The sequence below is a fragment of the Vigna radiata genome, chromosome 8 (genome assembly GCF_000741045.1).
Source record: "Vigna radiata var. radiata cultivar VC1973A chromosome 8, Vradiata_ver6, whole genome shotgun sequence".
NCBI classification, from domain to species: domain Eukaryota; kingdom Viridiplantae; phylum Streptophyta; class Magnoliopsida; order Fabales; family Fabaceae; genus Vigna; species Vigna radiata.
In genome coordinates, this window is record NC_028358.1 from 20,554,590 (window position 1) to 20,571,248 (window position 16,659).

Sequence of the window (16,659 nt, forward strand, 5' to 3'; positions counted from 1 at the left end):
TGGCTTGCTATCCCTAGCCTCCCCTAATAATTAATACCGCATTAAAAACAGAAGTTAGCGCAATTGATCGTCCTACCCCTATCCCTAGGTGGTATTGCAGAATCAAGAGATTACTCACCAGTTCATGTCATTACCGCACGTCCCCATGTCAATAACGACAAACAACAATATATCGAATGAGTTAAACGATAAAAGCCTTAAGCACAGATGATAACCCAACAATAATCAATCAAAACATATGGAGACCATATAAATAATCAATAGTTTCAATAAGAGAGAGTATCAAAAGATTACATTGAATTCCCCAACAACAATAGGGTTTAGTTCACCATAGACATGGTGAAACTAGATGTAAAATGGAAGAAGAATGAAAGAGCAAACCCTAGAAAAGATGAAAAGGAGCCTAAGCATCCAAGAGATCCTCTCCAGAGAGAAAAATTAGGTCTGGCTGTTCTCCCCTGTCAAAAGAATGACTCTGAATTCGTAGTAGGGGTATTTATAAGTGAGGAACGCGTCAAAATCAGGCCCAAGTCCAGCGTGCTACCGCCGGGTGGTTTGAGTGTGCCGCCCGGCGGTTTGCCACTACTTGCCGCCACCGCCCGGTGGTTTCTCTCAGCGTGAAATGCTGCATACTCCTCGTCCTGGACCGCCCGGCGATTTAAGTGTGCCGCTGGGCGGTACGTCGACTCTTCAAAACTCAACTTTTCTGCTCTTTTCTTGAGTCAACGACCTGTATCTTCAACTCCATTCTTACTTTTCTCAAATTAGCTACAAAACAATGCAAAATAAACATAAAATCACTAAAAACAACTTTTGACTCTCTCCAGACTCATTTATTGAGTTTTGCTTGATTCTAAGCTCGTTCCGAGTAGTAAAGGGTGTAATTTGGTTCAAATTGACATATGAAAATCACTGTTTTTCAACCTTCATCATGCATTGTCTTGGAACAATTGTTAGCATTTATTTTAATTATAGAATAAATATTATAGCATTTTAAGTTTCTGTTTTTAAGGAACATAAAGTGGTCCGTTAAGCCAATTATATTTATCATTTTTAATTGCATAGAGGTTATGGAGCAGTTATTATATTGTTTAAAGGTAAAGCCCAGCCCATTATTTTTAAACATGTGATGGCCAGACTTTATATAAAAGGGGATGAGTTACTCTCAGTTTTGATCACTAACCTACTCCTCTATTCAGAAAAACACACAATCGAGTTTGAGTGAGTTAAGGTTTAGAAAACAAAACTATCTCTATTGGGATTACAAAATTGCAATGGCAGGAGGTACGCACCTTATTCTTTCATCTTTGCTTCCGCTGTTCTTGATCTAAATGTGTTACTATGATGTTTATATAACATGTTTAAATCAATTTTACTCTACTCTATTTTTATCATTTGGTCTATTTATTTTATCAACAATACCATCAATAATTATTCGATTAATTAATATTTTCATAAAATATCACATTCAGTAACAACTACCCATCAATGTATGATGCAAGGTACACATTTCTTTTTGACTCAGACATCTATGTTTACAGATAAATTTGCTTATGCTCAAGTGTGTTTCCATAAGGTTGAATGGTTTGAGGTTCAATAAATCTATACATGTAAGTTCAACCTTCACTAATGCAAAAAGATTTTATAACGTTATCATATCCATGTCGCAAGTACTAAATTTTGACGTTGAAAATGTGCGATGACTTTTTTGTATATATTTCGTCCAAATTGAATTCGGATCTATTCACGACAGATGTCAATTTTCCTTTTAAAATTTAATAAACAACATTAATGTCCTCATCTTTCTCTTTAAAGTTTGTCGAAACTTTCCACCAAAGTGCAGCGACGACGTTAAACTCGTAGGAGCAAGTTCTTCAACCCATTTCATTTCACCTTGTCATTATGGTACTCGTTTGGGCTGAAACTTTCATTCTCCCCAATTACATTTCTCATTAATGTTGGTTTTTTCATTCATTAGCCACTAGTGTGTGAAGCACCTGACAAACACTAGAAAGAGGGGTTGGATACTCTTTTAGGAAAACTTTTTCGCCAAAGAGATAGTTTAACAACCTTGTCAAGGATTAAAAGATTTGTATAAGTTGTTAAACACTTGACTTGAAAGTTTTGTTCAAACTACAACTTCTCAAACAATATTTTTTAATCGTCTAATAAAATCTATTGTAGTTGATAAAGATAACTCTCGATAAAAATAACATTTGTTGACAAGAGCTTTTATAATCGGTTAAGATTATAAGCAACTTCAGGATTCGTAAGAAAAACATTTAGAAGGGTTAAAGTAATAAACACAATTATTTTTATACTGGCTCACTCCACCGAGCTACATCTAGTTCTCCTCTAAGACCTCTTAGAATGTTCCACTACAATCTTCAACGAGATTACAACTAGGGATGACAAAAAAATTCGCGCATATTTACTACCCACAACCCACGGGTAGAGAATATTTTAATATTCGCTTATAAACGGGTCGGGTACAGATACTATACTATTTGTACCTGTGGATTCTGCTACCCGCAAAAAATAAAAACAAAAATTTAATTTATATTTTATTAAGTTAAATTTAATTAAAATTAACATTAATTTATATTTTACAAGGTTAAATTTATTTAAAATTGAATTTTAATTTATATTTAATTTAAGTTATATTATATTATATATATTTTTTGTAATTCTATTTAAATTTTATTTTAATAATTTATAAAAATATATATTTTTTAAATATGTGCGGGTATCCGCAGGTTTTAAAATACCCGCAGATATTTTTTAAGCGGGTATCCGTGCGGGTAGTGGGTGCATTTTTTTTGTCGGGTCAGGTTGTAGGTAGGCACTGTCTGTGCCCGACCCAACCCGTTGTCATCCCTAATTACAACTGAGTATTTGCACCACTCATGCCCCACACCACTCATGGCCCACACATCAACACGAGACTTTTCAGTGTGTTTTGTCCTTACTCACACATTTTCCGAGAAAACGTCCCGGAAGGTCACCCATCCCATAATTACTGTAAGCTAAGCACGCTTAACCATGAAGTTCTTATGAGTTAGGCTACCGAAAAGCAAATGCATTTGTTGATATGAGTAGCCAAATCAATTTCTTTAAGTTATCCTTCAACTGTATAGTCTCATCCCTATACAGTCTCTAGACCCCTCTCATTCCGGTGTATGTTCGATTCATCCATGTGTCCCTTCCACCGGAAGCCTGCCAGGAGCCGCTCCTTGTCTGCGCCTCTTACACTCCATGCCTCTTGCACCGACGATCACTCCCCGCCCTCGTCAGTGCCCGGGTGTCACAAGAAACACTAGAAGGAGGTTGAATAATGTTTCTCAAAATCTTTTTCGACGCAGATACTTGACAACCGTTCATAGAGATTGAATTATCCTCATGAGTGACTAAACTCTTAACTTATAAAAATTGTTCGAGTTTAGCTATTCTCCGTAACATTTAGGAGAAGTAGCTTTTACATGAAAAACTATCTGTTGATAAACATGCATATTGACAATTTGCTTTACGCACAACTATTTGAAAAAGAATGTTCATAAAGCTAAGACACACCATACATGAGTTTTATGCTGGTTCATTCAACTGAGCTATGTCTAGTTCTCCTCTAAGACAACTTAGAGGATTCCAATATATTTTCAACGAAGTACATTTGAGTATTCTCACCACTCTTGGTTATACTAGTCATTCCTAATAACCTTGTTATTGTGACTAGAACCGAGTTTCACCTGCTTCTGGTTGTACAATATTCTTCACCACCCCTGGTATCCCTAGACAATCCATACAACTTCTCAATATGTTGTCTAATTGAGTTTAATTCACTCCTGGTTGTCCTAACCAACCCAATAACCCTCGTTACTGTGACTATTAATTGAGTTTCATCCACTTTTGGTTGTGTAATATTCTTCACCATTCTTGGTATGAACAATCTATATATATTCTGGATATGTTGTCTAGTTTTAGTTTAACCCATTTATGGTTTCCACTAAACAAACACGTCTAGCTATCGTTTAACTTCCACCAAGTTTTGCGTAAAGTGTATGAATTCTCTTCAAAACTTACAATCAATCAGATTGCTTACAAGTCATTAGACGATTACTCTCTCAGAGAGGATTTGCTTACAATACAATTCAATCTAATAGACTCTCAGATTTTTCTCTTGTCTTACAACAATAAGCTTATTTTTCTATGAAGCTTGAAAGTATTCTTGATATTTCCATTAGAATGATTTTTCCTTATGTTCCTTGAATGCCCATCCTCTTTCTCTTCTTTTATAAAGATATTCTATTTATAATCTTTTTGAGAATTTAGCCATTAGATGATATTTGTCTTGACTTTTAGCTCTTTGTAGCCTTTTTCGTAGGTGGATGTCGTAGGTTGAGGTCTATATGTCAGAGTAGACTTACTTTTTTGGTGTTTTATCAAAAGTAGATTGTACAATCTCATTGGCGCGACTTTTGATGAGAAGGTCATTCTGTCTATATCTTCTTTGTCTATAACGTCCATTTCTAGCTTTTATTTTGATAGAGCAGGTTGATGCTTGACTTAGGTAGTCTGCAAAAAGTAGGGTAGACATGTGTACAGGGAGATATGTCATTTTTCTTTTCACTTTAGTTGTTTCGAAACATTGTGAATTAATGGCATTTAATGTATGTTCAGAACAGTTATAAGTATTTCAAGCTTTCTATCGTTCAAACAGGATTTGATCGTTTGAGCATTCTAGCGAAGATACTAAATGTTTCATGAGATTTTCATCGTTGGATGAAAACTTTGTTTAACGCATGATATCGTTTAGCCTATGAGAGGCTTTTCCTAACGATGCTTTGTTTAGTAGATACTCGTTGAGTTCAAGAGCGTGTTTAGTAAGACTTCTTTCATCATGTGTTTTTGGAACAATGTTTGCACCTTTAATATGTTTATTAAAATTATCATGTTATAGTGAGAGCTTTTCTAGCTTCTTTAGCTAGGTATAACACAAATGCCTTTAGGAAGACTCTCATTGACACATTGTATGAGGAAATTTTTTAGTGGTGGCATCTACTTATTTATTAGAGCGTTCACTAAAACTTTTCTTAAAGCTTTGTCATAAACGCTTATCTTTTATACTAGACCTTTTGCTTAGCAATATATGTTTTACAAAGGTGATACTTTGTTAATCTATTTTGCTTGTGGTATTTGTCTATTAGTCTTTAGATCATGTGAAGATGCTATACGATATCTTTGTCTTAGCGAACTTCCTTTATTCTTGTAGAATTGATTAGTTGCGTGATACTTTTTGTATTCTTCTTAAGAGCTATGTGTCGTCCTCTAAGCTAAGAGTGTATTCTTATATTTTGCATGTGAAGTTCTATGTATTATGAGTTCAAGTCTTAGTTGATCGACTCTTGCATTTAATGTTTTATTTTAACACTTCTTATATTCATTACTTTGTGATTATATATTTTTAGACATATTGTGTATAGGCTTCTTCTATGTTCTTTCAACTTATCTCTTATGTTGTTTAATCGCCTTATGTAGCTCTAAATGTAATCTTGATTTTTCTATGTTTTGTCTTCACACATAGATGCTTATATTGTCTAGATGTTTTTTTAAATGTCTTTTTCACGCTAAGTGGGCAACTAGAAGGTTTGTGCCTAGATAGTTCTATGATGTCCATTTTCTAGTTGTTTAGACATTTTATATTTTACACTTATAAGAAAATGAAATTTGTTTTGTGTTTATGCTCTTTTATATTTTTACATATTTGATTACCCTAGACTATTTCATTTAAGGTTGTTTGTTAAACTTCAAAAATCAGAGATACTTTGGGTGATCCTAGTCTCTCTCTTAAGTGATCTTGTCTTGACACTCGTTACTCTGACTAGAATCGAGTTTCACCCACTCCTGGTTATACAATATTCTTCATCACTCCTAATATCCTTAAAAGTCCCAATATTTTCTTGATATGTTGTCTAGTTGAGTTTCACATACTCCTGATTTCCACCAGGAAAACTCGTCTAGCTACCGTTTAACCCCACTGTGTTAAGTGTTAAGTGTTAAGTGTTTGTATTCTCTTCAGAATAATCAATCAGTCAGATTGTTTACAAGTCCTTAGACGATTAATCTCGCAGAGAGGATGTGTTTACAATACAAATCAATCTAATAAACTCTTTGAACTTTTCTTTTCTTAGATAATTTTTATCATGTTCGTGTGCTTATTCTCTTGCTCTTCTCTTCAAAGATCTTCAATTTATAGGCTTCAAGATCATATCCGTTGGATAGTACTTGCTTTGATCTTCAGATCTTCTTAGCCTTATTGTAGGTAGCAGCCGTAGGTTAAAGTCAACTTGTCAAAGCATACATGCTTTTTCAACACTTTCTAAAAAATAGGTAATACAAACATTTTGGCACGGTTTTTGATGGAAAGAACATTCTGTGAATGTCTTCTTTGTCTCTAACGTTCACTTCTGATTTGTATATGATATAGCAAGTGGATGCTTGACATAGGTAATTTGCATAGAGTAGAGTAGATTTGCATGCACACACATATCTTCTTTTTCTTACCACTTTTTGGAATAATGTTTGTACCATTTAGCACGTTTACCAAAAACATCATTTTATACTTCTAGTGAGAGCTCGTATAACATTGTTTAGCAAAGCATTAGCACAAGTGCATTTAACAAGACTCTCATTGACACATTTTGGAGGAAATCATTTTGTAGTGCTTGTGTTTATTAAAGTTTTTCTCAAAGTGTTTAGATTTCACAAATCATCTTCATAAAATGTTTTTCTTTAAACTATGTTATTTTTCCAAAGATAACACTTTGTCACATGCTCATTTCATTTAATGTTGTTTGTTAAAATTCAAAACATATAAGGGTGTTTAGATAGTTCAATCTTATAGACGATATTGTCTTAACATTGTGTATCCTAAAGGTCGTGTTTTTGCGATTTTAGATTAATATTGAGTTTTGTAAACTTGAAGTTGTCATATCATTTGGTATGGACTACAAATGGAGATGCTCCAAAAATGAAAGTTGTTGGAAATGATGATGAACGCGCTACTGATTGTTTAAGGTATTCTTTTGTTTTTGAAATATTCTAGATTTTTTAGAAATTCATAATTTAAGGCATGTATTTTTATTTTATTAGTATTTTTCTCCCATTTTTCTATACTTTACACTATTATTTTAAATACTCATACTACCTCTAAAATTATGAAAATTTTAGTGGTGTATTATTGTATTGTATATTGATTTTCCATGGTTTCAGTGGAGGAGAATATTAGCAAAAAATTAACAAAATAAAAACACATAATTTAACCTTTGTTATTCCTGCAACAGACGTCAATTAATACCTGTTATAATGCAACAGACGTTAATTGACGCCTGTTCAGAGACAATAGATGTTAATTGACGTTTTTTCAAAGAAAATAGATGTCAAGTTGACGTCTCTCGCTGTAATGTTGAACCTTTAATAGACCTCAAAAACCTAAAATAACATACATTAAAAGCCTTTTTTGTGTTAATGGTTGACCCACAAAGACTGTGTCTATGTACCTATAACAAGACAATTAAGTATATTTTAAAAAACCCTAAACCCTAAACCCTAAACCCTAATCCCTAAACCCTAAAATATTTTAAGTATATTTTAAATATGGAAGACAATGAAAAATATTACATACACCATAGTTCTATGATTGAAATATTCAACATTTTATCTCCTCCTATTTTCTCAAATGCATCATTTATAGTAATATATAATGGCACATGACACTGGAGGCCTAATACAGTTTGCTGAAACCAAGCTACCGTACAAGGTTAATCCATTTCATTTTGCCTAAGGCCATGATCAATGCCTATAACAAGAACCTTTCGTTACTCTTACCACATGACTCACCTATCTCTACTTGAGAATGAGTGATCATTAGAGTGTCGGAATAGACCACTAGTTCAAAGCTCCATACATTCATACAACAACAACAACAACAAACACAACCATATAACCTCTCCATGAGTCATGGAAGTACGTTCAACAACCATTCCTTTCATTCACAAACTTTTCATCACAATATTCATATGCATCATTTCAATTCACATGTAAATCATATACAAATCCATTCATTTTACATTGACTAACATCATATAAGATATTTAATTATAATTAAAAGAACCAAAATCAACCAAACAAGTCATCAAAAGTTACATAATAACATAATTTTCTTTAAAGCATCTTATTACCCACATTTAGGTAAGGAAAACAACTTAGAAACCCTCACCAATAGTTTCGAAAGGGTCCAAAGCCCCCAAAACAACTTAAAGAACGTCCAAAACGGACATACAGAACCCTGAAAACCTCCCAAAAATAGGTGTAGTGGCACACATTAGCGCTCGAGCGCCTAGGGGCTGGCGCCTCTGGAAACGGGCGCTCAACGCTATTAGTAAGATCAAGAGTCAATTTTCTCACTTTGAACACTTTAACCCCAACTTCTGAAGGTTTCTAGGACCCTCCAAACCTTGAGAAAACTTTGAAAACCCTATTGTAACTCAAATTGACTCCTTGAAACCCAAATTTACTCCTATAAGTTACCTAACTCAATTTTACACTTTCTAACACTTATAACAATTTATCAATTGCCTAACCAAGTGAAATTACACTTGTTATTACACCTCAACATCTCAGAATCCTTACAGTCCCTCAGTTTCGTGTTTTTACTATGCAAAACGTCTAATTTGTACTAAAACCTCTAATAACTCAACCTAAGATGACCCAAACCATTCAAACAAGATTTCTATCATTTAATAGCCTAGACAAGTCCTAATTGCACTAAAAACAGACCTCCAACCATCCAAACAGTTTACACTCATTGTTTTAAAGTCTCATTACTTAAAACCCCCTCTTTACACCCAAAACACTAGGCAACTTCAACTATGAACTACCTCCTTTGTTACATATTAGTTTTCATCATCTAACTCTTCTAACAAGTCCCAATTAACCACATAACAATGTTATACCCATTGTCATCTCATTCCGATACCTATTTCTCAATTTCACTCACCAAAACCTCCCTTTTTAAGCTTGAGACTCAAGTAATTCGCTCTTCCTTATTTCAAACACTTTAAGATCAAAATCCAAACCCCAATGCAACTTCCGAACCTACAAAATACCGAATGATGGTCGGACATAATCCTTAGGATCTTAATTTAATAATGAATAAAAGGGAAAACAAAAAGGCCACATGCAAAGGAGGATTCTTGGACATAATAACAAATTGAAATCTAACAAAAATAGGGATAGAAACTTACTTACTCTACGACATAAATTGATCAGCTAGAAATGTAGACCTTATCACCGTGAACAATTAGACACCTCCTGATCGTTAAAGAGATGACTTAAGAGTTAGAACTATTAGAGAGAAGGTAAAAAACTCTAGAAAACTGATTTCTAAAGTTTTAAAGTAATAAAACTTATTTATAATAAAATTATTTATAACTAAACTATTTAATATTAAAATAACTAAGTTTCCCTATTTTTAAACTATGATCACTCCTAAAATACCATATTTTGAAGTTTTACAAAAAAACTATCTATAATTAAATTATAAATTTTATTTATATTTACTTTTATAATAACAATTATATATTTTTTTTTTGTTATCACATAAATATAAACACACATACCGTAGTTTTTTTTATAAAGATTTTACTTTTATTAATCAAAATAATTATCCTTTATTTCACATAATTTCTTTATTAAAAAATAACTAGTTTTCAATTCTTCTTTTTTTATAAATCTATTTATTATTATTACTATTTTAAATCATGTGTATGTATAATTTTCCACTATTTTTTCTTATTTATAATATAATGTGGCGCATGGTAAAATCGATAGTATTCTTATGAGCATTATAAAAATGTGTGTATTCCAGTAACTTTCAGTCTATATTTTTATTATATAAAAGTATTCAAAACACAGGAATGTGTGTTATTTCTATGGGATAATAAAAAAAATAATGAAATTATTATTATAAAAATAAATATAAATATTTTTTATAATTTAATTATAGATATTTTTATTTATTGTGTAGATTATTTTTATTTATTTATTAGATTACTTTATTTACTTAGTTTTGAAAAATAGTTATATTTAAAAAAGTAGTTAAATTTAAATAAAATGATAATTTGAAAGATAAAAGTGGAAAAAATGGAGAGAAATCATTCTTATATAAAAGTATATATAATATAATTTTTAAATTTAGAAATAATTTATTAAAGTAGAACTTTCTTTTTAATTAAACAATTATACTGTATTGTTATATATTTTATTAAACATTAAACTATTTTAATTTGATAAAGAGTGAAATTGTATACATAAATAATAGTAGTAATTAACCATAGCTTATTTTCAATTATATAGAATAGATATATTATAATACTGTATTTTTTCATTGCTATACATTATTATTACATAAAAGAAAAACAACAGGTTTATACATACCTATTTGGAGATTCTGTTTTTCACTTATTTTTTTAAACAAAGAAATTGTTAGGGTCTTGGCGTCTGCCACAGACTGCGCAGTGTTTGAACGTTGAAGGGAGCATAAGACGCAGAGGTTTTCTCACTGTTCAAACGAATCGAATTCCATTTGATCGTGCCAGGCTCCGATCTCCAAATCCGCAACAACAATGGTGAGGGGATTGCTCAACAAGCTCGTCTCTCGCTCTCTCTCCGTCGCTGGAAAATGGCAGCACCACCAACTCCGCCGCCTCAACATCCACGAGTACCAGGTCTATCTCTGTTTTCCTATCTCACTGTTATCGATATTATTACGATTTATAAATCAATTCCGATTCTGTTCCCAGAGATGCCTCTCACGGAATCTGTTCTTAACAAATGATGCCTTATAGTTTCTATGGATAATGAATCTGGAGTTCCTTCGAAATATAATTTGTGAAATTGTGTATGTTTATTCGTCGGAGCACTTTGATTTATTGATTGAGCGAGCATCGCATTTAACGACAATTGAATTTCCATAAAACTAGGGCGCTGAGTTGATGGGCAAACATGGTGTGAACGTTCCCAGGGGCGTGGCTGTTTCCTCTGTTGAAGAGGTCAGAAAGGCCATTAAGGAATTTTTTCCTAATGAAAAAGAGGTAATCCATGTCGTAACTTGATGCTCTCAGAAAATACTAACAAGTGTATTTTTTAGAATTGCAAAGTGCTATGTGTTTCTATTAATTCCCTTAGTAAAAATAGAAACCTTAGTTCTGCAAGTTTTTCATCTGGAAACTTTATATAATGTCTTGGCTTGGGATAGATTGCATGTTACTATGATGACAAACAGTGTAAATCGGATGATTGTGCAGTTGGTGGTTAAGAGTCAAATTTTAGCCGGTGGAAGAGGCTTGGGAACTTTCAAAAGCGGCCTTCAGGGAGGAGTGCACATTGTTAAGACTGAGCAGGTTGAAGACTTAGCTGGTAATGCATGTCTTCCCTTTATTCCTCTAATTACATTTTCCTTGTTCTCATTTTATGGTCTTTTGGCCTTCAATACTAAACTATGACCTGTGACATAACGTGCTCATATGCATTGATTTATTAAATTAAATTAATATTGGATATACTACTCTATCATGCGATTTTAAGTGATATTTTTTCTTAGTACTATTATTATTTCATTGCTGTCATTGTCATTATTATTTTTATTATTATTATTTCAGGGAAGATGCTTGGACAGATACTAGTTACCAAACAAACTGGTCCTCAGGGAAAAATAGTTAGCAAGGTTTGAAATTATTCAACAATTTTCGGTGCAAATATGCTAGCATTTTCAGTTTCTGCGTATATGCTAGGAATTTCCATTTCTAGAAATTGAACATTTGGTCTGGCAATGCAATGATATAAACCTTCACAGGTGTATTAAGCTTGGGTAGTTATTGTTTTTTTTTTTTTTTTTTTTATTTATTTTATGGAAAAAATTTCCAACCTCATTTGAGTCCCCAACAAGTCTTGTTTCTGTAGTATGTTCTGAGATAATTTGGTGCTTCCAATCATTACTTCAGTTACTTCGAATTTATAGTTCGGTTTTATGTAGGTTGATTTCAACAGGTAAACTGGTGTAGTAGTCTGGCGTGACTTTTAGTCCTTGGATTGGTTAACTGAACATGCTTTCTTTCAAAATATTTCTATCAATTGTTACTTAAGCTATTAATTAATAATCAACTGTGCTAGCCACTTATTCCTTTTGATTCCTAACATGTTGTATTGATATTGAAAGTAAATTTCCTGTGAGTAATACCAAATTGGATATTCAAATACCTGGTGTAATGCTCATAGTCTTTATTCTAAAAACTGGATGTGCAACGTCGTGGCTATTTTGTTTTATTTTGGGTACCACTCAATTCACTTATATAGAAATATTCACTAAAAGGGGGGTTGTTTGTTTTAACTGCACATTTTCCATGTTCCACAGGTTTACTTGTGTGAAAAGCTTTCTCTTGTAAATGAGATGTACTTTGCTATAACTCTGGATCGTACAACTGCTGGTCCAGTACGTTTCCTATTTCAATCTGTTATCTTTGATTTGCTTTATATACAAAGTTAAATTCATATAACCAATAAACTGTTATATTACTTATTGCAATTATTTCCTTTTTATGTTTTTTCTTTTGTAGATTATAATTGCTTGTAGCAAAGGAGGAACCAGCATTGAAGACCTAGCAGAGAAATTTCCAGACATGATTATAAAGGTTTGTTATGCATGGTTTTTCTTGTGATGGTTTGATTTTTTTGCTTGAGCAGTCTTCTTTGCAGGACGCACCTGATGCACTCTTTCTTTCTAGTAGGTACCTGTCGATGTTTTTGAAGGAATTACTGATGAAGATGCTGCAAAGGTTGTTGATGGTTTGGCTCCCAAAGGAGCTGATAGAAATAAGTCAATCGAACAAGTGAAGAATTTGTATAAACTTTTTATTGATTGTGACTGCACTCTCTTGGAAGTAAGCATAAGCAAGTTATAGTTGTGACTTTATTCAGAATTATTTTATGAAGATGTCTAAATAAAATGATTATTTTGAATAGATCAATCCCATAGCAGAGACAGCGGATAATCAATTGGTGGCTGCTGATGCTAAGTTGAATTTTGACGATAATGCTGCATATCGTCAAAAAGAGATATTTGCTCTCCGTGATACAACACAAGAGGACCCTCGAGAGGTTTACTTCTTATTTTGTTTGTTTTACCTTACATGATGATGGAGGATATATTGCCCAAATCCACTTCATCTTTGCCACTTGGGCCCAGGGGATTCAAACTAGCTGATATTTAATTGAAAATGCCTTGGGTTCTAAGAATTAGGTACAGTGTGTTTTTGGGTTAGATCCAAAGCATATTTTAAGTAAGCCCGAATTGGCATGATGCCATAGTAAGCGTTTTTTGTAATTAGTGATAAATAAGAAAGTTCTCGACTTAAAATAATACCTTTTACAAAACATGATAATATATCTATATTGATATGCTTTCTTTTGAAAAAAATAAAAATAATATATATATATATATATATATATATATATATATATATATATATATATATATATATTGTGTAACATTCCTTAGCTTTACTTTCCTACTTCTAAATTTTAAGACAGATATGTAATATGGTTGGCCAGGTTATTAATTGGGCTGGGCCTGTGTTCAGGTCAAAAAATTGGCCTGACCATATATAGTGGGTGGGTTCATGTTAAGAAAACCAGATCAGCCTGTCCAACCTACACATGTCAGCCTTATTAATGTAGCTACGCACATTTCTTTCGTGGCACTGTGGTGCTTTTGATATGTATGTGGAGCTTAAGTTTATGGTATACCTATGGTAAGACAGTGAGATTGTTAGGAAGGCCCAGAAATGCCATAAAACCTAAATGGTTAAAGGAATTTATTGGATGGGGTTAATACATTAGGATATTAGGTTATTGTTTTAATATTAATTAGTTTTTATTTAAATTTACTAAAGCCAAATGATGACACCTGTAGTGTCATTATTCAATTGTTGGCACCATTTAGGGTATATGTACACCTCCTTACCTATTATCATGAAGGGAAATATGAATGCTTATTTTGTTATCTTTCTACTCTTTAAGTTTAATGGTAGTCTTCATGGTATTTGCAGTAGGTAGTTTTTTTTTTCTTCATAACAAAGATTCTATGTGGCAAAGCCAGTTTCGCACGATCTATTTATGGCGTATTATTAAGCCTTTATATCCCTGAGTCTTCTTTCTTTATTGCGTGTAACATTATGGTTTTTATCTTAAAACAGGTGACTGCTGCAAAGGCAGACTTAAATTATATTGGGTTAGATGGAGAAATTGGCTGCATGGTGAATGGAGCCGGTTTGGCAATGGCCACAATGGATATAATTAAACTGCATGGGGGTACTCCTGCCAATTTTCTGGATGTTGGTGGGAATGCCTCTGAAGGTCAGGTAAGTTCTCAAAGTTGGTATTATTATTAACCATTATGATCAACAACATAATTGTTCTTGTGTCCTTACTCCAAAAAGACAATTACAACACATCGTTTAATATGAATAACCTCCATCTTATGATTTTTTGTTCATATTTAATGCAATTATGTAATTCAGGTGATTGAGGCATTTAAAATATTGACTGCTGATGACAAAGTGAAGGCAATTTTGGTTAATATTTTTGGTGGTATAATGAAGTGTGATGTTATAGCAAGTGGAATAGTGAATGCTGCAAAAGAGGTTAGTGAAGCTATGACTATATCCACCCCCTCTCCCTCTCTTTCCACAAACAAATATTAAAAGAAAAAACAAAAAACATAGCCATGTTTTGTTCCTCCTCTGTGCTACCATATATTGATGAGAACGAAGAAGATTTTTTATCTGTTCAGATTAATTTTTTAATCTTATCCTCATTATCAATTTAGACTATGGTTTTATGTGGATCTTTTTGATATTGAGAGACCAAAGTGAAGCCAAGAAAATGTAAATTCTTTATATTTGACGTCTTTTAACATTTCAATTTTTGTCTACGATGTTGATGTAAATTGTGGATATTTCAATTTTTGAAATAATGTTTGACATAAAGAACTACTATTATTGTTCTCGATCTCGTTTTATTTGGAAAAAAAATTGAGATTGAACATAATACCTATTTTATCCTGATATTATAATAGCATTAACTTTTCCTTCTATTGTTCTCAAGGTTGCATTGAAAGTACCAGTAATTGTTCGTCTGGAAGGCACCAATGTTGATCAAGGAAAAAGAATTTTGAAGGTAAATGTTAGATTTGTTTATTATAATATAATGAAAAGTGTTGTTGAAGAGTTGCTTAGTATGTTTTTTATTATCAATTGTTCAACAGGAAAGTGGTATGGCATTAATAACTGCTGAAGATTTAGATGATGCTGCCCAAAAAGCAGTTAAAGCTGCTTACAAATGAAGAGTTGCTTCTCTTTAGATTTAAAATTCGGTTTAGTTATAACATTATTCTTCGTGTTAAAACATTGAAGAGAAAGGGATTGATGCAAGGAAAGCCTTGGTAATTTCTTTTTGGCTGCACTGCTTATCAAAGAGTTTCCAAATAAGTTATTGATTTCCAACTTTTGTAGTTCGTGTGGGTTGATGCACGTGGATTACTTTTTGGCTTCTCTCACAATTCAAGATACTGGTCCCTTCCTTTCTGATTTTTCCTGGTTGAATTCTCTTTACTCTATATTATGGATATAACATGGAAAATACTTGTTTATCTGTTCGACATGGTCGTTCATTAAGAGGCCAAAACCTGTTTCCAAATCGAGGTTATTCAATTTTGGATGTTTAATGATAAATGTCTTTCTTATGTTCTGTTGGCTCAAAATTAAATCACCAGAAATAAGAACAAAAGGAATTGTAGTAACGTAAAATATGACCAATTCTAACATAAAAATGTAGGATGCGGCATAATGCAAGTCACACTTTCAAGGATATTAATTCTAAAACAAATAGGGTAGGGATTGTTGTCAAATCAAGCCAAAATCGAAACATAGAAAATTGAAAAAAAACATACTTCAGTAAAAAATTTTAAATCATGTGATAATATTAGACATTATTCACAGTAGACACAATTATGTTTTGTATACATCTATGTTAATTCAAATCAAGTTAGCGAAGGGTGTAAATAGACAGTTGTTTCACTCACTTTTGGTCCTTTCATAATCCAATTCAATTAATTAAATATATTAAAAAACAGGATTCAATAAAGTTCTTAAATCTGACAACGAGAGTTTTCAAAACCACGACTACAATCTTGTCATCTGTTTGCAAGTAAACGTTTAAGATTTTGGTAAGATTATTTGACACTCATTGTAGAACTTGGGTAAAATGTTTCTCAGCCTCACCTCCCCATGGTCATCACCCGAAGGTTTGACCTACTCTCCTACAAGATGGAAGTCAACCAAGTGGCGACCCTCCACCAACAAGTGAAAATGCTCATACAACATGACAAACAACACAAACAACATGACATTGAGCTTGAAGTCTTACAAACCAACAACAAGTTGACTTGTAAGAGCTTTAGCAAAGACTGACCAACTTCAAGAATGAGAAGTCATCTCTTCAACCTCATCATGACCCTTAGAATTATCATACAAGACATAGCTTGCCAAC

The 16,659-nt window shown here is 32.7% G+C and overlaps 1 protein-coding gene across 1 annotated transcript; it reads left to right on the forward strand.

Annotated features, from left to right (window-relative positions):
• Window positions 1-10,679: 10,679 nt before the first annotated feature.
• On the forward strand, window positions 10,680-15,767 carry LOC106772816 (succinate--CoA ligase [ADP-forming] subunit beta, mitochondrial). The gene is made up of 12 exons (XM_014659415.2): window positions 10,680-10,781; window positions 11,037-11,147; window positions 11,361-11,472; window positions 11,715-11,779; window positions 12,467-12,544; window positions 12,669-12,743; window positions 12,840-12,992; window positions 13,075-13,209; window positions 14,307-14,471; window positions 14,631-14,753; window positions 15,217-15,288; window positions 15,377-15,767. The coding sequence occupies exons 1-12, from the start codon at window positions 10,680-10,682 to the stop codon at window positions 15,452-15,454; spliced, it is 1,269 nt and encodes a 422-aa protein (XP_014514901.1). The 3' UTR covers window positions 15,455-15,767.
• The last annotated feature ends 892 nt before the right edge of the window (window positions 15,768-16,659 follow it).